Here is a 24,991-nt window from a genome sequence, read left to right as displayed (position 1 = left end):
AGCTCCACTATGATCAAAATATGGGTACAAGAGAGTTTCTAATATGGCACAAATTCGTGCTCAGTAACCAGCCAAAAACAGCAAGGTAACCAGCACAACAATCAGCCAACACAATGAGAAAACAAACATGAAATTGAGAACAAAGTTCAGCAAAAAAAACTAGAAAAACTGCTGCTGTCCGAGTTCAATTTCTCCCACCTCAGACCTCTGATTGACGATCCAAACGGTCAGAATGAAGTACCACGAGTCACGAACCTGCTGTCCAAATTTCAGCCCGATCCGACGGTGAATGAAGGAGAAATCGTGAATTTAGTGCAGCTGCTCTGTTTTATGCGAAAATAGGGTTTACTCTTCCTCTCTCACTTTTCTCTTTGTCTCTCTCTCTGAATTCAGCTCTTACACGCCCACTAATCTGACCTCTCTCCACTTGGATAAGTGAGACACATGGACTTGCACATATTGGGCCTTTCTCCACATAGGAAGGGAGCCCAAAACCCAACAAATACAACCTCGAATGTTTCTATGGAATAGTACTATGAATATTTTTCAGTATAACAAGAAAATGATTACTAGGAAGATCATTAAATGTACTACGTATATGTCTTTTATATAAGACCCCGTAAAATCTTTGTTCTTTTATATAAAATCTTCCTCAAATTACAAGAATCATTAATTAGTTTTTCACAAAATATTTCTAATTAAAAGTTAAGAATTAAAATATCAACTACTTATTTCTTTTAATAATAACGTATATCATTATCAAATTTAATGTGAAAATTATCTTTCTTAATTTTCGACATTGAACAAAGAAATCAACCATTTATATACACAGAGAAGAGAAGATGTAGTAACTTTTTTAGATAATTCTAAATAGATTTTGGTTGGGAGTGTAATTGGATGGCCGGTAACTTACATATTTGAAAAATTTTAGTTGCAATAAATAATTAAGAAAAAAGTTAACAAGTTTCTTTGGGATATTTGTTAAAACAAATAATAAAATATTCTCTTAAAAATAATACATTCACCATATTAAAAATGCAAAAAGTGATTATTTTAAGATAAATTTTATTTTATTTTATTTTTAAATAAATACGAAATATTAGGAATTTGGAAAGAATAAGAAGCAAACTTTCCATCCAAGTAATGTTTTGAAAATGGTCAAGAAGAATAAATGTGCCAGCATTGGTCAGCGTGACGATGCACGAAGCAAGCAATGGGAACGCTAAACAGAAAGTAGTACGATAGAGAGAGAGAGAGACAGGGAACAAAGTTTCCGCGTAGACAGATTAGAATAAGCGAAACTACTGTGAGTCTGTGACAAGTAAATTAAATTAAATATAATAATAAAACAAAATAAAATACACGAAAATGATAGGGGATAAGATCTACAAAATATTGTGTATATATTCAATTCGGTATATAAAATTATAAAACCATATTAATTTAATCTTTAAAACATAATTAAATATTTCAAAATATTTTTAATTATAATTATCAAGTACTAGCGGATCCACATATGTCTCTCTATCCGTTTTTTAATACACTAATGCGTATAGGATTTTATTGTATTTTTATAATTTTGATTATGATGTGAATAAATAATTCTATGCAGAGGGTATTGAAAAGGTAAAATATATTATTTTTTTAAAATGAAGCAGTTTTGAAGTAGAGGATGTATTTATTTTATAAGAAATTAGGGATTGCATAACTTTTTCTAAAGAAAAAATAATAATTTTCAAAGAGTAAAAGTAGAAATTATCAATCACTTGTATATTTTTTTTTTATAGAGATCAAACTTGTATCACTTTTAATTATAGAGATTAAATAAGAGAAAATTATCTCCTTATCTTGAATTGTTATTGAATAAATATCTTTAATATTATTCATTGAATTTCAAATATATCTTTTATATCATTAATTTAATTTCATATGATTCTTACAATAGAGGGATGAATATGATTAAATATAACTTGTTCATTAAGAAATTTATATTACTACTATGGTGCTTCCATGTGTAATATTTTCTAGAGACATAAAACATTTCCTTGTAAAGCAAATCTCTCTTTTTCCTTCTCAATCCATTCACATCACAACTGCATCATGTGTTCACACTACTAACATATAAAATCTTTCTTTTACTTTCTCATAGAAAAAAACTCATCCTTTTCCGTGTAATCAGAGATTACCTTTTTTTCTTTCTTTCTAGAACTCAAAAGCATTCTTGGTCACTATTGTATAATATTTTCTTATTTTCTTCATTCAATTTGAATGGAGGGTCATCAATTTCATCACAAAAACCAAAGGCGACAACAGCAACAGCAGCAACAACAACAACAAAATATTCATCAGAATATCAATACGGTTAATGTTGATGTTTCTGATAGATTCCCTCAATGGAGCATCGAAGAGACAAAGGTGTTTCTTATGTTAAGAGGAGAACTAGATCAAGCTTTCATGGAGACTAAAAGGAACAAACAATTGTGGGAAGTTATCGCTAACCATATGAAAGAAAATGGTTATTATAGAAGTGCAGAACAGTGTAAGTGCAAGTGGAAAAACCTTGTTACCCGCTATAAGGTATATTCAAATTTTTTTCCATATATTTAGTTTAAGGTTTGATCTCTGATCATCGGTCATAAAAAAATTTATTTTTTAGAGATTAACCCTTAAAATAGATCTCAATTCCTTTATATTAGTGTAGATTAGATATATAGTTATATAACAAAATCACAATTTTGCTTACTAAAATAAACTATAGACGACAACGGTTTTAGTAAAAGTTACACTTTAAAGTTGAAATTTTACTGTCACTGTGATTTTTTTAAATTTACTGTGAATCCCAGTATATTTGTAGTATTTATCATTGTGAACTTTAATTACCAAAAATATTATTGTTTTTTATTTTATATTTTATTATGAGCCACTATTTATTTTTCTAAAATAATTGGCACAAGGATAAACATTCTTCCTCCTTTATCATAGAGGATTTTTTTGGCAATAAGTTTGGATTCTTTTGAATATTGTTTCAAACACTTGCGAAGTGTCTATAATCGTCGATAGAATTTCCAGTGATATTTAATCATTGCGTCGTCGGTCCACGATGACCGCCAATCAAGATGGTCCACCCTAGAATTTACCTTGATGTATATACTAAAGTTGAAAATTTTTGTTGCAAGCTTCAATATTGATTTTTTATATATGCTATTAAAAGTGTTGCTTGTATATTTGAAATGTGAAGGGATGTGAAACAATGGACACAGAAGTGTTGAGACATCAATTTCCATTTTACAATGAACTTCAAGCAATTTTCACAGCAAGGATGCAGAGAATGTTGTGGGCGGAAGCCGAAGATGGATCGAAGAAAAAGGCGACAGAGATTTCGACCGATGACGAAGATGACAACGAAGAGAATGAGACAGTATCTCAAAAGGGTAGCAATAGAAAGAAGAAAAAAGCTAAGACAGTTAGCGAAAGTGGCGGCGTTAGCAACAACAATTTGAAGGAAATTTTGGATGATTTCATGAGGCAAATGCTACAAATTGAAGCACAGTGGATGGAATCATTTGAAGCTAGAGAGAATGAAAGGAGGTTGAGGGAAATGGAATGGAGGCAACAAATGGAAGTGTTGGAGAATGAGAGGATATTGATGGAACAAAGATGGAGAGAAAGGGAAGAACAAAGGATGATTAGAGAAGAAGCTAGAGCTGAGAAGAGAGATGCTTTAATAAGAGCTCTGTTAAACAAGTTAGAAAGACAATAGAGGTATAGATAGACTCCAGTTTTTTTCAATTATGATTTCATATCTTAAATAGATATTTTGTAGATTGTAAGAGTTTAGGGTAGATTTGGATAATGTGAATTGGAGTTGCATTTTAATTACAATTTAAAATTTTGGATATAGTACTCTAGTTTTAGAGTACTAATATATATAAGGTGTGTGGTTTAAAATATTAGTTCGATTTTAAATACAAGTCAATCTAAAGTCGAAGAAAATCGATCTATTTAATTTAAAAATTAGATTAAATTAGATTAAATATGTTATTTTCTTTAATTTTATTTTGGTTTATATTTGAAATCAGTTGGAGGGTGTAGTTTAAATTTGTTCTTGGAATTCTTAATTTGTTGGCAAATTTAACTAAGATTATGCCAATTTGTGCTACTAAATATTACTGTTTCCTCCTACTTTTTTTAACATGGAATATTTGAAGTTCTAACTTACAATTTGATGGTACGTAGGTTAGTGAGTTGTTAGATATAATTAGAGATTTATCATATATATAATTAGAGGTTGTCAAATGTAGTTATAAGTTATTTAATATTAATTATAAAAATTAGTTAAAGTTCAATAGTTTAGTTAGGATCTCTATATAAAGTGTATTTTGCCCCAATTGTATGAAGTAATTATTTAAATTTTGTTTGTATTGTAATAAAAATATTTCTATTTCGATCAATTTTAAAGTTCATTTTTTTTTTAGTTTAATATTTTTGTTTGTTGGTATCTACCATGCTTCTCAATGAGAGTCGTGATTTATCTTAAAGATATGATCTTAAATTATTACATATAAAATTTCAATCTTCAGCCACTTGTATATTTTTGCTTTATTATTGGGTGAGTGTTGTGGATTCTTGAAATTGTATTTTATTTATCTTGAACTGTATTATCTCAAGTTCAAAATTTTAATTAACATTTTTAACTTACCATGATTGGTAGATATAATTGGAGATTTATTAGATATGGTTGGAGTTTGTTAAATGTAGGTATTTACAAGTTGGTTAATATTAAATACAACTTTGTTAGTCAAATTAGAATAACTAAATAAAGTGCATTTTATATCAATTGTTATATAGTTCATTTTTCTCTTAATTAGTTAATTTAATGGTGGACAAAATTAATCTCTTAATTGTTAGATTAAGCAAACGGTCATATTTGACATTAGAGAATTGGAGACTTGTAATCAATGCTTTTCTTTTTCTCTGGAAAAAGTAGTATTTTTTTTACGGAGAAATAATTAAAAATACTAAAAATATTAGCTTATAATTATAATTACAGTTTTATTTATATAATTTGATTTCTACTATACATATACAAATTAAAATAATTTATGTTCTCACTGTAATTTAATTTAACAGTATATTGTGCTTTTTCAGATGAGCAATAAAATGATTCTCGGTTAAATTAAATATCCTAAATAAAATGGCACAGTTGCGAGCACTTTTGGTTCAAATTTGAGTATGTTACTAGCCAAGGTGGATGCATAGGACAAGCATCCTAAAACCTTCAAACTACTGAGATAAGAGCACTTTCAATAAAAGACCTCATAGGAAGATTTGTTTCACAAAATACTAGTGAAAATCCTATTCATCAAAAAGACAACATGGATAATAGAGTAAGACCAATATTGTTTTGGTAGCTTGGACTGAAATATTAGTACTCTGATGTTCAAAATGTATTGGTGCCTTCTTTCAACCCTTCTATTTGATTAATGTGCATACTAAGTTAGAAGACAAATATTTATATTAATGACTATATATTTTAAGGTAGCATATATTATGAGTAAATTAAAGATAATAATGATCTAAATCTTTTTAACACATAATAAACAGGTAATTATGTCTACAAATAGAGTAAATCATAATATATCAATAATCATCAAATATAGTCTGAGTCAATTATTGACCATTTGATAACAAAGGAAAAGAACCATACAGTGATTATTTGCTTCTAACTAAAGATCTCTGGTAATCATCTTACTCTAAGAGCAAAAGAAGAAAGTTCAATATAAAGCCTCTAATATAGTATAATATTTTGGTACAAGTTAAATCCTCAAATGAACAAAGAAGATGGCTAGCTAATCAAGTGCACGATAACTCTAAAAAATCTATTAAAGTTGTGACTGACTATGTTAAAAGCACCATAACGCACCTCCATGAATCTGTTATTACACGCTCACTTTGATTATTATGTGTTTCATAATTCTGGTAAACACTTCAAATCAATACTCTGATAAAGGAAACACTCTCACAAGAGGCCAACATTCCAACATCCCATGCTCGTCAAAGAGGGACTTATCCTCTGATTAAAAAAGCGTGTGACTTCCTCTAATGGTGACAACCTCTGAGATATGTTTTCTTAATTCAAGATACACTGAATTAATTATAAAGATATATATATATATATATATATATATATATATATATATATATATATATATATATGTCTTAGAGTTTTATTTAATTAAAGATACACAGAATAAAATATATATATATATATATATATATATATATATATATATATATATATATATATATATATGAATATGTCTTAAAGGTTGATTTACCTTAAACACTAATTCAAGATCTCCAACGACATTCTCAACGGATATATTTCTCAACATTTACGTAGAAATCGGTCAATATGAAAAAGTGGTTGAGAGAATGACAGAGGTAATGTGTTAAGAAGAATTTTTGTAAAAGTCTAGAACAAATCAAAAGAAAAGAATGAATGAAAATTCTCTCAATAGAGATTTACTAGAATTGATGTAAATCAGTAAAGTGTTCTATACATATGAACTGATATAAGACTTGCAATGTAATATTCTCTCAATGAGAATTAGAATCCTAGAAGTTGATTTTGTGTCAATTCAGACACAAACTAAAACTGATGTAAATCAGTCCGATAGTGACAACAACTTTTTCATCTGTAAGAACTACCTGGAAAGGTATAATAGTACTTATGAACCTCAATAGCAACTTTCTAGAAAGTTGAGAAGGATGCTAATTGTAATTTCCTAGAGAGGCATACAAAAATACTCAACCTGAAGAGGTAAGTAAATAATACTGAGGCAAAATATATTTATAAGGGGATGATTAGATGTAGTAACAGTCTGTTGTAAACTAGTATCAAAATCCATGTGTCCCCTTCTCTCTCTGCTATTTCAATCTAAGTTATTTATGATTAACTTGATTTTACTTCACTGGTCATAATCAAAAGTTGAATGATTTGATAAAGAATATATCTTATTGGTAAAACACCTAAAATAATTTTCAGAAATAACAAAATACAAGTCAAACTCTTTCTTTCTTATGTTTTCCAACACCTTCAATTGGTATTAGAGCTCAGTCTCTTGATTGAGCACTTTACCATGTAAGAGTAAAGATTCTTTACTTATGGAAATGCCAATTAAATGGTTTGAATTTGCGTATGTTTTTTTGTCAATCCCATTTTCACGTTTTCTTGAAATTCTTATTTTTAAAATTTCTTTTAAAACCTGGATTGACAAAATTTGTTTACTGAATATTGTAATGGCTATATGAAAATAGATAAAAATACATTAGCAAAACATCTATTTCTCAAAAGACAATTTCATCTTTTTACCAAAGTCATTTCTTAAAAAAGATTTTCTGTAATCACTCATCAAAGATATTTTGAGTAGTAAAACAAAATCTATGTACTGAGATAAATGAATGCTCAAACACAAGAACAAAAATGAAAATAGATTTTCATTGTGTCCTTCGAGCAGAGTAAACATCTCAAAATCATATATGTATGAGAGATATCATCTTAGTTCAAAATTATCTAAGAAAATATCTCATCATGTGATTAGTTTTCAAGAGCAAATTGAAACTCCTTTCTTTCTTTTCTTCTCAAAGATCTATTTAAATATGTTATGAAAATTTTCTTATTTTGATTTTGTTTTCTAGTTGTGCTTCTTAAAACTCTTCAATGATAAACTGGACAAAACTTTTATGCTTTAATAAGGTAGAAGTATTAGTTGATACGACAACATTGTTAGTGAAAATAATGGAAACATTATAATGCATTTCAACAATATAAAACTAACCAAACAGGGAGAAGTTTATTAAAACTTCAATGATCTATAAGGGCATGTTCAAATGTGCAAGTAATTCATTAGAAGAAATGGTTAGTAATACAACATCTCACTCAAAAATACGAATTTTGAAGGTTGAATGGAAACAAGTCGAGTTTTACATCGAAACAAACGTTGGAGGATACACATAAGTGTCCTTGGTTAAATACCAGATAAAGTTCAATCATGATTTGAATGGGTAGATCAATAAGAATCAATCATATGATCATCATCCTCTTGGAAGAAGAAGCATCAATATAATATTGGAATGATCTTCGAAGAAGCCTTAACAACTTGTGAATGATCAAAACTCTCTCATGGAAGATCATCCTCTTACTCTTCCATTAGAGAAGTCTATATAACAAACATGCTTAAATATATCATCATCCGGTCAAACTCTTGGAAATATCAAACCAAAAAGGAGTTACTTTGGAAATCCTCTAATTGCAAGGTCTGAAATTACTCCTCTACCTACTCTAGAAGAAGGTCTTTGACTCTGGTGTATAGCTTGTTTGATTCATCACTTGAGACTCGCAACTACAAAATCAAAGCACTAAAACAAAAGATTGCAACTTTTGATTTAGAAGAAAGAATTATCAGAATCAAGCTAACTCTACATCTAGTAAGAAGATCATTTGAAAAAAAAGCTCTAGAAAACTCCAGTAAGACAAAAATAAGAATATACTTGCTAAATCATTCTTATTTGTCATTGGTTCAGGTGCTCTACAATTTTTTTATGTACTTGTTTGTCTTACCTGATATGTTTTTGCTTTTATACACTTGAATTGATATAAGACTTGAAATGTAATAGTCTCTCAATGAGTGAAAATCCTAGAGGCAAATTGTGCCAATTCAAATATAAATTGGAATTGATGTAAATCAGCCCGATAGAGGCAACAACTATTTCATCCATAAGAGGTACCTAAAAAGGTATAACAATATTTATGAATCTCAATGGCAACTTGCCAGAAAGTTGAGAAGGATGCTAATGGTAACTGCTTGGAGAGACATAAGAAAAATACTCAAAGCCTGAAGAGGTAGAGTAAATTATAGTTGTATGCTACTCTTTAAATAGTGGATTAAGTCATCGACTATTATGACACTCTAAACCAATGTACTTTAATAGTAACATTTTAAAAATATTTTTCATAAGCAAATTTGCAAGCGGAGTGAAAATCACTTAAATAACAGAGTATTCAAATTTCATTGAAAAAATTAAAATAATAGTTTAAAGTATCACATTGACACAAATACACATTGCTAATCAAAACAATATTAGATTCCCTTATTTGAACAATAAAATAGAGTAAACTACTCATTTTTTGCAAAATACATCATTAACACCATAGTCAAAAAACATAATTAATTACAAGATAATACTTGATTGTCAATAAATTTATAAATACATATTTCAGCTCAAGACTCAAAAAAATACAATAGAAGGTTCCCAACCGATATCACCTATTAAAGCATGGATCACAAACTAACAACCTGAAATGCGTTTTAACAAAAGTGCACATACAAACAACGAATTGGGTGAATTTCAAAATCATGTTGATAGTATAATATAAGTAAGGAGAACATGCAAATAATCAACATAAAGTCATATCAAACACATCACAGAATATTAAAATATTCATGGAAATAATATCATATTATAACTGCAAAATCCCTTAAGGAAAATCAATATCTCATTATACCATCAAATCATCTAAGAGAAATTATTATCACATTAGATAGACATTAATCACAACAAAGTTATAACATGATAGTGCAATGTTATGCATGCTCCTAAAAACTATATGATTCATATATAACACTTCTTACTAAGGTAACTTCCACACAGAAACTCACGCATATCAATGGAAAAAATAAACTTGTCACAAAGGCAACTTCCACGAAGAAGTATATGCCAAGACATGATGATGAATTATCAAAATCAAATATTCTCACACAGTTCACTAAGATCATGTCAAATGCTTCAAAAATCACTAATACAAAACTATCACTTCATTCAAATATCACTAAGACCATACAACACACGTTCTTATCATGGAAATCAAATATTCATAAACAACCATCATAAAGATTAAAGTTTTGACCTCACATATTATGAAAATCATATATTCATAAGCAACTATCACAACGATCAAAGCTTTCACAACACATATCATGAAAATCATATATTTGTAAACAACTATAACAAATATCAAAATTTTCACCACACTTATCATGAAATCATATATTTATCAAAAGTATCATAAAAATTTAAACTTTCATCAGATGCATATAAAATTAAAACTTTCATCATATGCGACGTAGAAATTCAAACTTTCTCACATATACCATAAAAATAAAAAGTTCAACACATAAAACATAAAAACCTAAACTTTTTCCACATATACCACACCATTTGTAGAATTTAAATCATACACCACCTTATAAAATTTTATAATCCATATTTAATCTTACAAGCCCTGAGATTTTCATATTAGTTCAATTATTACTAAATAGGTCTACCGCCGTGCATAGTGAGTTCTAGATGAGTTGTTGGAAAATACAGTTTTCCCGTTCATTTCACATAATATTATACTCATAAATTTAAACGTTTTTTCACCCCTTATCTTATTTCAATACTTTCACACATTAATTTGAGTCTACAAGAAAAAATTATTTGTTTCATTGACCCTCGTCCTTTGATCGATCAAACTAGACACTTTATATGTAAACGTCAAAAAGAAAATATGAAAACATGGTCTAAAAGGTCAATTTCGAAATTGGGTGATGGAAAATTAACCCAAGTTAGAAAACAAATTCAGTGGATAATGTAGCTATTATTCACTTAGTCGTTTTAACGTTGATTTCACTTAAATCAGATTTCCGGTAAAAAATAACGATACAAAATAATAGATTTCATAAATGAATAAGTTAAATATTTTTGAGAGAAAATAAAAAAAGGCTAAAAATATGGAGAAAAGAAGAATGTTATAGCATATCTCATAGAGAAACATTATACTAAATTTGAGGCAAAATTGAAAAAAGTTTTCCTAAATTACTGTGGATCACCAAAACCAATTTTTCTTCTCCAATGGCTGCCGAGAAATTTGGTGCCCAGTTTGAATCCTACTTTTGTTTGTGTTTGCACGGCTACACAAGCCGCCTATATTTTTCTTTTTCTTTTTCTTTGTCTTTTTTTTCCTTTCAATTAGCTATTCAAAATTCTTTCTATCACTTACATAAGGATAATATATAACATAAAACATATTTTATTTATTTTTTTACTTTTTTAAAATAAAATCTATAGTTACCAAAACTAATCTTTAACACATATTTAAATATAATTTTATTTTAAAAATATTATTAATATTTTACAAAATAAATATAAAACCAATCTTTTAAAAATATATATTAGTAATGTTAAAAACCTTAGTCATACTATAATTATTATCACAATTATTAAAATATTATTTTTCAAAATACTCACATTAAAACAATCTTTAGAGAAGAAGCAAAATAATAAAATAAATAAATATAACATGAACACTTTATATTAATTACTAAATTACAATAAATATGTATAAAATCACCATGCCATAACAAGAATATAAAAATAAAGAAAATCAATCACAATATTACAAATATCTCAATATATATATATATATATTTATTTTTAATACAAATAATTAAAATAAGATATAGTTAGAATTAATTAATATAAACATATATGCCATAACAAGAATATAAAAATAAAGAAAATCAATCACAATATTACAAATATCTCAATATATATATATATATATTTATTTTTAATACAAATAATTAAAATAAGATATAGTTAGAATTAATAAATATAAATATGTACACATTTAACATTAGTCAAATATCAAAGAAAATATCACATTAATTACCAACACACATTTAACATAAAAATTCCAAAAATCTCATCATTTCAAATACTTAAGCAACTAAGATAATTATAAAAAACAACAAAACTACAATTCAATCCCATTTCTTGTGTTTTTCAACAACTTCAACCAAATATCATGATGAATCATGTCAAAAATATCTAGGCATTAGTATTACTAATAGGAAATGGCAACTTTTTCTACCTTGACATATGAAAAACATCACATGTTCAGCAGTTGATACATAAACATAGTTTCTGCTCAACACTAACATGTTATCATGAGATAAGTGGTCTAGCCACAAATGCCAAAGGATTGCACGAAAAATAGGGTTTTTAATTGTCAACAGTAATAACTAATCTATAAATAGAACCTAATTTGTTGTTCACCTCCAAGTAATAGAGATTATCCAATTGTCTAGCCAAACCATCCTTCCTTCCTTCCTTGTATTGCACATCAATCAAGATGGAAAGTCAATGATCATGACTATTTTGCACACAGGCCACACAAAAACAAATGTGGTATATGGCTACCGTGTCTAATATCCAATTAGGATTTACTAATTTTGATTCTCGTCTCTCTTTCTTCTCCATAAGAGATAACAAGATTTTTTCTTTCATGAGAAATGAATCCGATATCTAGGAGATAAGTACCACCGTCCACACATTCTCAATATCAATTGATTAGATCAATTGGTAGTGAGAATGTGTGAACGGTGGTACTTATCTCTCAAGTATCGGATTCGATTCTCATGGAGGATTCACTTAGTAGTTAGCTCACATTCAATTTAACTATTTTATAATTTGTTAACTTTTTGTTTATTTCATAACCTATATTAACAAAATATCTGCCAAGAGAATACAAAAGAAAAAGTTAACAAACTATAGAATGGCTAAACTGAATATGAGTTGACTAGTAACTAAATATGTTAGTCAGTGTCTCATTGGCCTTTTATTTAGGGATTTGTTACATTTATTTGTGAAATGCAAAATACAATATTGTTAGTTCTACAGTGGACCACCTTCATAAGTAATCCAATTGTGGATCAGTACTTAAAAATCATAAATTATAACGATGGTTAATGATACTCTTAAGAAGTAATAGTTCATGATCCTTTTTGTCCTTATAGAAAAAATATTGACCTGGTTGATATCGATTCAATATGATATATATATTTATTTTTATCGAAACAGAAACATCTAAAGTCATTATCTCAATCATGAAAATGAAGACGGTCATTAATGTTAATTTTTAAGAGACGACGTTTGTGGACATTGAAATTTAAACTATTTTTCAAGTATTAATTCATAATTAGGGATGTGAATAGACAGACTGGGACAAGCTAGACTTTGCTAAGCTTGAGCCTGACTTGTGGCTTGTCATAGACTTACTTTTTAGCCTGAGTCTAGCCTTGATAGAAGTCTGACCTATTTTATTTTAACATTTTTGAATAAGTATTCAAACATATCAATAAATAAATTAACGAATTAATATGTCAATGAAAATAAGTTTTATTTTGATATTTAACATCACATATTGAAGATTATGACTTTATATACATCATATTTAAATTATATTTAATAATTACATTTAAATATGTCAAAAACTAAATAAGGTTAATATGTGTAAATTACTAAAAGTTGAATATATACATAAAAAAGGTCGGCCTAAAAGGCTTATTATGTGGAATATAGTCTGACCTTTTTAACTAAATAGGCTTTTTTTTAAAAGCATTGGTCTTATCTATTTAGAAGGAAAAAAGTCTAACGTAGGTTAAGTCATAGGCCTCTGTCGGTCCATCTGAATTATTCACATTCCTAAACAAATTTTCAAAAAATACTTATTAATAAAATAAATAAATAAATAAATAAATAATTAAGAAGTAATTTTGAGTAGAAAAATCACATCACATTTTTTACAATTCCTAAATATAAATTACATAAATTCCAAAAAAATTATCAACTTTTGCATTCTTAACAGATGTCTTTTGAAGATTTCTATTGTTTTGTATCATGATTTATGAGGATTTTGACGGCTGATTCGGCTTTGAATGCATGCTTGGTAAGTCTCAATTTAATAGTTATTGACATTGACCTGTTCACGTGAGAAAGCTCAAATTAATGGAAGCTAGAAATAGTTTTTACTTTTTAGTCTCATGTATGAATGTGAGATATAATGACGGAATGTCGAGGTACACATGATTAATGGTGCACATGCACAGTACTTATTCTTTTTTTTGGTAATGCACAGTACAAATTTTTTGATCAAATTAAATTATTAATGTAATATAATAGTGGATTTTCACAAAAAAAATATAATAATAGTAATAATAACAATGTTGTGGCTAATGTTTTTTTAAATAAAAGGCATAATTGTTTCTGCAGTCCCTTAATTTAGTTTCATGTAATATTTCAGTCATTTATCTTTTTATTTTTGATTTAGTCTTTTATTTAATTTTAATAACAATTTAATCATTTATATCTTAAAATGTCAACAATATTATCCTTAGAAATTCATCAAAAATTTCAAACAAAAAAAAAACATAAAATTCAATACAAATTTCAAGAAAATTCATATATTAATCAAATACATAACTCAAATATTTAAATAAACTCATCATATTTCCATTTCTAACAACATCAAATTCATCAAATAAAGAATAAAAATATAAATTTATTTGAATATTTGATTTATGAATTTGATTAAATTTGCATTATATTGAAGATGATAATTTTATGAGTTGTTTGAAAATTTTGATTAATTTTTATATAAAAAAAATAACATTGTTGACATTTAAAGACATAAACGATCAAATTATTACTTAAAATTAAATAAAATACCAAATTGAGAAAAAAAAAAATTTAAGTGTTACTTGAAATTAATTTAAGGGACTGCGGTGTAGTTATGTCAAAATAAAATTAAACAAATTAAGTCTCGAGTATTTGCCGGTTGGAAAAATCCTTCAAGCTCAATGAATTCTTATTTATAGAGGTATTTAATATTACCCACGAACAAGATTTTTACAATATTGAGTGGAATTTTTTTTTCTAAGAACTGAATTGAATTGAATTATTATCTTTTTGATTAAATTTGAATTGATTGCAAAGCCTACATTAATATTATTAATATTGTGGCTAATTTAATTAAGACTGGACATTGTGAATGTGTTCATCATTCTACAATTTTATGGCTGTTTGGAATAAAATCTTGACACCATTTTAAAAACTGACCAATGAATGTTAGAATTTCTCGAGCAGTCTGTCTAAGCCTTAGGTTTTTTCTTTCTCAATAATGAAAGTGGTGGTTTATGACTATTTCTTTTAGGCTAAATTACATTTGTGGTTCTTTAACTTAATCTCAGGTAACGTTTTAGTTTTTTATCTTTTTTTTTACCGACTTAGTCCTTTATTTTAATTTTAAGTGACAATTTGATATTTTATGTTTTAAAATTTCAACAATGTTATCCTTTTTTATATCAAAATTCAAAAAAAAAATTCAATCAAAACTCATAAAATTAATTATATTCTTCAATATAATACAAATTTCATCAAATTCGTAACGCAAATCTTCAAATAAACTCATATTTTCATACTTTATTTGATATTGTTAGGAATAAAGGACTAAATCGGGAAAAAAAATAAAAAAGATAAAGGACTAAAACGTTACCTGAGATTAAGTTAAAGGACCACAAATGTAATTTACCCTTTCTTTTATAAGCAAAATGAATCAAGAGATTACAAGACTTAGATAAGACTTAGATATGTTTTTCTATATTGGTGTTATGTATATTTTAGTTTAGTTTGATAGAATAGTTTTAATTGTTACATATTTCAATAATTGAATTTGAAGTGTCAACGTTAGATATCAAAAAATATAAATATTTCAGACACTTAAATTTGTCATATTTATAAGTTATGTTAGTGTTTTACAATATTAATTTAAATTTTGTTAATTTGTTCTTATATTCATTCTTTATATTTTTAACAAATTTAAATTTGTATTGTATCACCGTATTCTACGATTTAAATTAATAAATATTATTTTTTTAATAAAAAAAATGAAAATTAACCATTATTTTTACCGAATGTAAACTAACCACGTTGATAGTAGAAAGATTTGCATATATATACGCTAAAAAAAAAAGATAGATTTGCAAATAACTCACCCATTATTTCTATTTTGACCATAGATGTAGTTACTAACTTGTGCCAACTAAACTTCAATTTATTTCAACTAAGCTTTGTCTATATCATCATTCCATTCTCAGTTCACACGTATTATTCCTTCCGATTTTTTATAATGGTTTGAATTGAAAAATGAACAATAAATAAATAAACAATGAATAGACAAATTATTCCTTAAAATTGTAAGTATTGATAAAATTAATTCTTCAATTTTATAAACAATAAATATATCACTGAAATTATAAAATATCAATTAAAATAATATTTTTGTAAGTAGAGTGAACTTTGCAAGTAGAATGATTTTTTTCAATTTTCAAATTTTTTCTTCTTTTCATCTATTTCTATAAATATTATTAAACGAAAATTTGTAATTAGCTAGAGTAATTTTTGTTCAGTTTTCAAATTCTTTCAACTATTATATATTCGTATTGCAAAGTTTGTTGTTGTAATAGTTAAAACATCCGCTAATTTAATAAGTGTCTAAACGTTTGGAACATTGCGAAAGAACATTGTTTAAAATAAAAAAAGTGCTGTCCAAATTATTCTTTGAAACTGAACTTGTATCTTTAGAAAACAATCAAATAAGCTACTTAGGATAAGAAATTATAAAGAATAAAAACAAGGAACTTAGTACCTGCTAAATAAGCATTTTAGTCGTTAGAATTATAAGAATCGATTAATTTTTTATTTTTTAAAAAGTAATTTAGTCTGTTAAATTGAAAAATAATATGGATTAGTTTAATCATTTTTTAAATTTAACATCAAAATATTATAGATTTAATGTTTGTATTGATGCAACAAAAAACTATTTAATTAAATTACTATTTTTTATTGATTTCGATAACACTTAAGAGATATTTTGATGAACGGTTTTTTTATCGAGAAGAAAGACAAAATAAGCACAACAAAATAAAACTATAATCTTAAACGAGTAACTCCTATAGCATCAATAAGGAGAATGTGATGCAGTTGATCGTATACTAGAAAACATCTTATGAAGAAGAATTGTTTAGCTAGCTAATCGACACTTTCATTACCTTGAGAGAGTGAAAGAACCAACTCAATTTTGATGACGGATCAAAGAAATTTATATAATAAATGGAACATATAGATGAAGGGAATCAACATTCAAACATGATTAAATCAATAGCCACCATATAGAATTAGACTTAAGAATAATATTCATGTGACCAACATTGTAAGCTATTAGTAAACCATGAAGAATGACATAAAACTTTGCCACCAAACAAGTAGCGATGCCACAAAAACTAAAGAAGCTCGACAACTCGTCCCCATTACTATTCTTTATAAGGCCTCAAAAGCTTGATTACACCAATCCCCATTACCATCAATGTAACACCTAGTTTATCATAGATATAAGCTTGTATTGTATTAGGATTGAATGGGGTGTATTATTATTGGCTTACAGTTAAAAGGAGGATTACTTAGTGATTAAGTCAATTACTTGTTGGTTAAGTAAATGTTAATTTGAGTTGACAGACCTAATACTTTAAGTGCATCTAAATTCGATAAACGAAATTTTTTCACGCCATGTGAAAGATGTCAGCTCATATATGTCAAAATTGTTGGTTGCAAGCTCCACATGTCAAGCTTGTGTTATCTATGGACATGTGGCATGATCTCAGTGGAGCAAAACTAGAAACTAGAAGATCATAGACTTTCATGTCTTGCTAAGCAAAAACATGTAACCAAAAACTATAAATAATGGTTAATCCACCCTGTTTTTCACCTTTTTCTAATTTTTACACCCTTTATCCCACACTCTCTATAGCTTCCATAAATTTTGTTTCTCGTCATACCCTTTTGAGATCTTCCAAGTTAAGAATCAAGCATTACGGTGTTGTGAGCATTTAAACAAGGATTTTTAAGCAATTACTACGACTTCACTAAGAAGCATTTGAGAGATATTGGTAATACAGCTGTCAATAAAGTTCTAAAGTCCCAAACTCATTTTCAAAATCTCATACTAAGCCACTAATATTAGGCTCTTTATTGAAATAAATTTTTTAAGGTCCCAGCCCATTATTTCATTATTTTTGTGGGCTCAAGTGAGGGGACTTATAGGCTCAATGTTTTGTTAATTAAAATATTTTTTTTGAAAATTTTTTTATATTTATTTTTCTCGAATAAAAAAAAATTGTAAATTTTTTTTATAAAAAAAAAATCGAAATTTTATCAAATAAAATTTTTGAATTTTTTTTGTTTGAAAAGTGAGCCTATAGGTCCACCTAAACCCACAAAATTGTAGGAACTTTTATGTTTAGGGTTTTTAAAACTATAAAATTTTGACCCTTCCAATATGTAGATTGAAATCAATAATTAACGGGCTTGTGAAATTGACTGCTCCTAATTGGTAAAACTTTTTTTAGCTTACCCCCATTGTCCTAGGACTCATTAGACCCATACTATTCCTATTGTCCATAATTCAATTAAATCATAAGTTCAAAGTCCAAACCAACTATAGATAATTTTAATATAATAAAGATTATGGTTAGAACAACCGTGGATGTCCTTGAGACATATGCTCTAGCTAGGTTGTGAGGATTTTTACCGTGTAAGCTTCTTTTATCACATTTGAAAAGTGGGAGAAATATTTTATATTCGTTACAAAATAGCTTACTATATAAGTTTAGCGACAAAAACCCTACTAGAAACAACCACCTAAAGAGAGCTAATACTCTTTGGTGACTAATAGAGGTTATATCATTCTATATTAGTTTTTTTTTTTATTCATAAATATATATATATATATATATATGCATTTTTTTTATAATTAGATTTATGCATATTATTTTAATCTCTGTAAAGTTTAATCAGTATAAAATAATAGTAATAAAATAAGTAATTTTTTTATAAATATTATATATAACATAAATAATAGTATGAAGATATAAGATTGATTTGATGAATGAAGTAAATAAATTAAAAAATAAAATGATAAAGATATTAGAAGTTCGATTTTGATCTTCGACGTGATTTTAATAATTACTAACATAAAATTAGTATAAGATTGGTTGTTTAAGAAAAATATAATTATCAATCTTATATATTTCTAATTCCAAACAACGCTGAAAAAATATACTACTAAAATAAACAAATTCAATAAATCAAAATGAGTGGTAAAAATTGGAGAACACAGTACTTCTGTTTTTATTTACGGCTATTGTTTCTATCAATTGTTATTAGAGATTAATTTCCTTTATACACCTCCAACAATGGGACTAGGCTATTACCACTATCTATCTTTTTTTTATAATAATAATAATAATAATAATAATAATAATAATAATAATAATAATAATAATAATAATAATAATCATAATAATAATAAATATTTATATTGTTTATTTAAATGTAATATTTAATTTAATAATATCAGTATTTTATCAATTAATTTAAATATTTATTTGTTTTGTCCTAGACACGACCCAGTTCGATAATATTTTTATATATATGTTATTGAACATCAAGAAGAAGAGATGAACAATTATCTAAATAAGGATAGTCAAAGTCAAAACAACCATCGTTACTAAAAAGCCCACAAGGACAGAAAGCTAGCTTACTAAAACCCACCCAGGCTACAACCCAAAAGCTAAGTCACGATCACAAACATTTTGTATAAATATATGTTAATAATTATCTTTATTTTCATAACAGATAAAAAATCTAAATTATACTAATTTGATAAACAAATAAAAAAATACATATATATTTTATATTAAATCGACATTAATTAAATAATTGTTTTTAAAGAATAATATTAATTGTGGTTAAATTGTTTTAGGATTTTGAAGTATTAGTTCACAGTGAACTAAAATCTTAAACCATTTATGTAGGTGGTCTATAGTAGAATTCAGCTAATAAAAATATTTAATTTTACTTAATAACACATGAATAACATGGCACTAGTAGAATTCACCTAATAAAAATATTTAATTTTACTTAATAACACACGAATAACATGACACTGATCTTTTTAATTTATTTAGAGATTTTAAATTTGAACCTTAAAAATGATATAACAATAAAAATTATTGATGAAGAATTTTGCTGACATGAATTTCATAAGATCATTAATTTGTGACTAGACACTTAGTGGCAGAGCTTCACAAAATATTATGAGAGGGACAGAACAAATTAAACAATGCATGAATAAAAAATATATAGGACTTGTAATGAAATCGAAATTAATCCAATAATAAGCCTTGTTGTTTTTCAAGACGAAAAATTTATTTTAAATCTTTGATTTTGCATTTTGAGACATATTTTATACAAAAATGAGTTGCAAATATATCACATCGAATTATCGAAATCGCCACATGTTTGTCGTTCAAAACATTAGTTGACTCTAGCATCAATGTATAGCAAATTAGTAATTATGTGACGCATTCATCACCAAATCCATTTATGAGTTTTGTCCTCAATGTTATCTATCAACTTTATGAAATTTTTTAACATGGGCCACATTCATCGGAGATCTATATTTGAAAAATAATTAAAACTTTAAAGATTATAGATGTATTTTTTATAAGTCGACATTAATAATTATTTATTTTTATGACTAAAATAGTGACATAAATGATAATGATTCGATAAAAATAAGATAAAATAATTATATATTTTATGTTAAATTGCTATTAATCAGATTATCGTCTTATCTATTAAGAGAAATGAATAATAAGTTATTATTTTTGAAAAATATCGTCGACTATCATTAAAACTTTTAATAATTTTTAGGTTTAATTGCAGTTTTGGTCTCCCTATTTTAGCTAAATCGTGAAAGTAGTCATCCCTTTTATTTCTTATCAGTTTTGGTTCCCCAAATGTCTAAAACTTGATGAAGTTTCATTTTTTTGCGTTTATTTAAATTACATCATACCTCAAGATCTCATTGTGCAACAATTGTACCTGAAATCAATTATCATAAATGGTGTGGTGTGACTTTATAAAATGTCACTTTATCAAATTTTGAACTAAAATTCTGTTGGAGAACTAAAACTGTTGAGAAATAAAATAAAGAGACTATTTTCATAATTCAACTAAAACAAGAGATCAAATCTACAATTAAGCCTAATTTTTAAAATACCGATCTATAATAAACTATTTGTAAAAATAATCTATCGTATAACTCACATGAACACTAACGTAACATAATTTAAATAATTCATAAAACATAATTAAATAGTAAACGATACTAACTAACAAAAGACTCTTTCTATATATGCTTTAGAGACAAAATATGACAATATTTTCAAGAAGATAATCCTACAACTTCATTAACAACCTCAAATAATAAATGGTCGAAAATTGTTTGTTCAAACACCAAACAAATTTCCTCAAACATAAACTTTGATGTGAAATCTGACTCCCTTATACTTTCTTCTGCCAAAGTTTGAAGCTTCAGCATCAAATCTGAGTAATACTCTGCTTCTCTGTTGATGTCAGTGTGGACATAACCTTTATTATTGCTTCCTTTCTCTTCATCATCTTGATTCAAGGACACTGCCAATAAAGATTTAGATTTCCTCTTTGACTTTGAAGCCAAAGTGCTTGTACCTAAATTCATATATGCAGGGACCAGTTATTAATTTTGAATTAAATGCGTTTTTAATCAAACATTTATGTGGTAACCAAAAACAAAATCCTACATTTATGTGTAGAAAAGTACTCACTATGCTATCATGGGTTAACAATTGGTGGAGAGTGATTAATGTAGTAATGATGGATAAATGCTAGAAAATAGTTTAAAACCCTAAAAACAAGAAATACTGCTACAAGTAACAAAAGCTTATACTATTAGTCTACTTCCTACTTACAATCTAGTGTTAAATTTCGGCTATAGTCATAATTGCAGTTACAATATTATAAATTTTGAAAATTTTATAATCTTATCGCCATTGTAATTTAGATCGTGTCAACAACTTTTTTTTGCAATATGAAAATATGTAGTAAACTCGCAATTGAAATTTAGAATGTTGATCACGACCAAACCAATAGCACAATCAATGTAGATTCGATATAACGACGTCAAAATTCAATTTATATTTATTTTCTCTATTTTTTAGCCAATAATCAACATCAATAATATTATTGTGTCTGTTGTAGATACTAAGAGGATTTTAACTTCTACTTACTAACTTTGATATATAATTATTATAAAATTAAATAGTTTTCAAGAACCGATAAAATGTTGATCAGATAGATCATTTTTTCACTCTAATCAAATATCTTATATTTTGTAGTTTAAAATAAATACCAATTTATTTTATTTTATTTAATAATATCATTTGAAACAACATCCTTCTATTTAACCAACAGCAAACAAGTTTTGTAAAAAAAAAAAAAAAGAAGATAATCACTCATTTTGTCAATGTTAAACTATAGAAATTAAACAATTTGATATAAAAATGAATGAAATTTAAAATACCTTTAAATTCAAAATCCTATATCACATTAGTCTCTTGAACATTTTAGACACTAAATTAATCACTCTAAATAAATTCAGTTCAAAAATATAAATATTTAGAAACAAAATTTCCCAACCCCAATAATTCAAAGACAATAATACATTTACTAAATAAAATAATATATTGCAACAAGAGATTGAGTGAACAAACCTGAAAAATCAGCTCCATAGAGAAAAGCATAATCATTGACATCTAGAACTGAAATTGGACTAAGATTTTCCATGTTATGTTCTCTCTGAATCTTCTTTGGTGACACAATTTTTTTTCACCTTGTTCTTCATTTTTGATTCAACAAACCCTTTCTTATGCCTATTTGGCATTGGAGAAATTGAATTTGAACTTGAACTTGAACCAACATCACCATATCCATAATAACTACAATTACAACTCTTACAACTTTGAGAATTCTTTACACTTGAAAATTCTTTACCTTTACCACAATTTCCAATCTTTGATTTATACTTAGAAGAAGAAGAAGAAGATAAAGGGAACCTTCTTGGTTCATCTTTCAACTTAGATATTTTCTTATTCTTCCCTTGAATTTTTTCCTTTTTCACTCTCACAATTTCCTTATTCTTTTTTCTCAAGTTACCTTCTTGAACCTTTAAAATATTATCATCAATAACAACAAAAGGGTCACTTTTCTTCATTGGAAAAATTGAAGGAACTTCTCGAAAAGATGCCGATGTTTTCGCTCGGCGATGATTCGACATGTTTCGATCAAACTCGAGCAAATAATCAACAAAATTAACCGATCTACTTCTTGGAACAGTGTCTAAGGTTGTTCCTTTGATGACCCTTTTGGTATTTGGAAGTGAATCCAACCCCATTAACCTTGCAACTACACCAGGAGTAATAGTATCATCAAAAAGTTTATCTTTTTTGCTATGAATTGATTCTGTTTCTTCAACATTTTCAGATGGATACACTGGTGGACTAGTTCCATTTTTAGCACAAATAAGTACTTTTAAGAAACTAGAGAAACAACCATGTTTTGAATTTTCTTGTTTAGACATGATGAACAAAGTTTCCAAATTGAAATTGAAAGTTTCACTTAGAAAGATTGGAACTTGTAATGTGAGAGAAGACAATGGTCAATGACAATGTGATGATTGAAAAATTAGAGAAAAAGGGTGTCATAAAGTTTCAATTTTTATTTTTTTAAAAGTTTCAATTTTTTTATGAAAAATTTCAACTTTTCAATGTGAAAAGTAAAAGGGTCATTGTCATTATTTTAGAATAGAAAGGGTGGGTGAGAAGAGGGGTTTGAGTTCACACTTGATTAAGAAGATTAGGATGCTATTTTGTATTTTGTTAAGATAAGGTGTACGGATTAGTACATTATTGGATGAAAAAGCATTGACTAGTTCATTTTCTTTCTGACTCACTTCTATGTATTCTGCCAAAGAATTTCTTCTTAGCTGGATCATAATCATGGGTATCTTTTGTCTGATTCCTTTATTAATTCATTTGCTATTTTTAATTTATAAAGTTATATATCATTAACAAATCATTTTTCCTATAATAGGAATATTTTGTCTTATTTATTTATATCTATGTGTCCTTAATTACTCTATTGAAAAAAAATTTGTCTCGAATCGTAAAAATTAATTAAGCAAATTATCCTACTCTCTTTATAAACACGTAATGTTATTTTTTTAAATATAAATAATTTGCTTAATTTAAATTAAGTTTTACATTTTGGTCAATTCATTTCAAGTGTGATTTTAGTCTTCAATATTTTTCCTTTGCTCAACATAAATTATTTTCTCTATTTTTTAATTTCAGTCTCTTATGTACCGCAATCATGCAATTTTGATCTATCACTTTTCAATTGCGCAGAATCATAATCGTGCAATTTTGATCTACCACTTTTCAATTCCGCATAATCATGTTGCTTGAAAGGTTAAATTGCAAGATTATTTGATGACAAAATTATTACGTTGGAATTTTTTAAAAGTACACATTGTTACTTCGGAAATGGATGCAAGTGAGTTAAAATCTTTTTTTATTTATTTTTCTTCAACCTTTTTTATTATCATAATTTTAAAATATTTTAAATGTATAAAATATCTGAATCCATAAATATCACATTATTATATTTATACTCTAAAATTTTAATAATAAAAATAGAAAAAATAGGGAAAATCATAACTTGACGCAAAGTTTAATAATTTTTGTCCATGACAAAACAACAGTCACTAAAAGTGAAATTATATTTTTAAATACAGTTGTCTTTTTTGTACCAAAATAGTGTTATCTTTTATAATTGAAGCGAAAAGAAAATGTGTCTTTTGATTATGATTTTTTTTTTTACTTGGTCCAAGTCTTTTGATACTGAAATGTGTGAATGATGTGTTTTGCCATTTTGAAACAAAGTGTTGCCGATGTTGTTGACTTTTGAGGTTTGTGAAAGCTATGTGGTCCACCTTCCAAGAAGGAATGGTAACTATTCCTTTGGAGGAATTGCACCGACTTTGTTGACTTCTTTGTAGGTTTCAAGGATTGTGTTCGTGTATTGGCCTAACTTGTGTTTGTTTATTTAA

At 26.9% G+C, this 24,991-nt stretch overlaps 2 protein-coding genes across 5 annotated transcripts; one reads left to right on the top strand and one right to left on the bottom strand.

Moving 5' to 3' along the window:
* Positions 1-2,014: 2,014 nt before the first annotated feature.
* Positions 2,015-5,471, top strand: LOC101507846 (trihelix transcription factor GT-3b). Of its 3 annotated transcripts, none has more exons than XM_073369918.1 (3): positions 2,015-2,577; positions 3,239-3,762; positions 5,131-5,471. In XM_073369918.1, exons 1-2 carry the CDS (start codon positions 2,269-2,271, stop codon positions 3,758-3,760), a joined length of 831 nt encoding a protein of 276 aa, XP_073226019.1. In that variant the 5' UTR covers positions 2,015-2,268; the 3' UTR covers positions 3,761-3,762; positions 5,131-5,471. The 3 variants fall into 3 exon arrangements, with proteins under 3 accessions (XP_073226019.1, XP_073226018.1, XP_004506754.1); XM_073369917.1 differs by having other exon boundaries at positions 2,016-2,577; positions 5,149-5,470; XM_004506697.4 differs by lacking the exon at positions 5,131-5,471 and having other exon boundaries at positions 2,017-2,577; positions 3,239-3,950.
* A 15,523-nt stretch (positions 5,472-20,994) lies between these two features.
* On the bottom strand, positions 20,995-23,592 carry LOC101508162 (uncharacterized). Of its 2 annotated transcripts, none has more exons than XM_012717546.3 (2): positions 22,596-23,561; positions 20,995-21,534 (listed from the first exon to the last, which is right to left on the bottom strand). In XM_012717546.3, exons 1-2 carry the CDS (start codon positions 22,666-22,668, stop codon positions 21,230-21,232), a joined length of 378 nt encoding a protein of 125 aa, XP_012573000.1. In that variant the 5' UTR covers positions 22,669-23,561; the 3' UTR covers positions 20,995-21,229. The 2 variants fall into 2 exon arrangements, 1 of the variants encoding a protein (XP_012573000.1); XR_012163502.1 differs by having other exon boundaries at positions 21,397-21,534; positions 22,596-23,592.
* Between the last annotated feature and the right edge of the window lie 1,399 nt (positions 23,593-24,991).

Source organism: Cicer arietinum, chromosome 6 (assembly GCF_000331145.2).
Source record: "Cicer arietinum cultivar CDC Frontier isolate Library 1 chromosome 6, Cicar.CDCFrontier_v2.0, whole genome shotgun sequence".
Classification (NCBI taxonomy): Eukaryota; Viridiplantae; Streptophyta; class Magnoliopsida; order Fabales; family Fabaceae; genus Cicer; species Cicer arietinum.
Note: the sequence above shows the minus strand (reverse complement) of the source record. Positions and strands in the feature narration are given on the sequence as shown.

Coding starts and splice junctions, on each gene's coding strand:
- LOC101507846 (XM_073369918.1), top strand. CDS start 2,269: ATGGAGGGTCATCAATTTCATCACAAAAACCAAAGGCGACAACAGCAA. Junction 2,578..3,238: donor ACCTTGTTACCCGCTATAAG/GTATATTCAAAT, acceptor TGAAATGTGAAG/GGATGTGAAACAATGGACAC.
- LOC101508162 (XM_012717546.3), bottom strand. CDS start 22,668: ATGGAAAATCTTAGTCCAATTTCAGTTCTAGATGTCAATGATTATGCT. Junction 21,535..22,595: donor CTATGGAGCTGATTTTTCAG/GTTTGTTCACTC, acceptor ATATGAATTTAG/GTACAAGCACTTTGGCTTCA.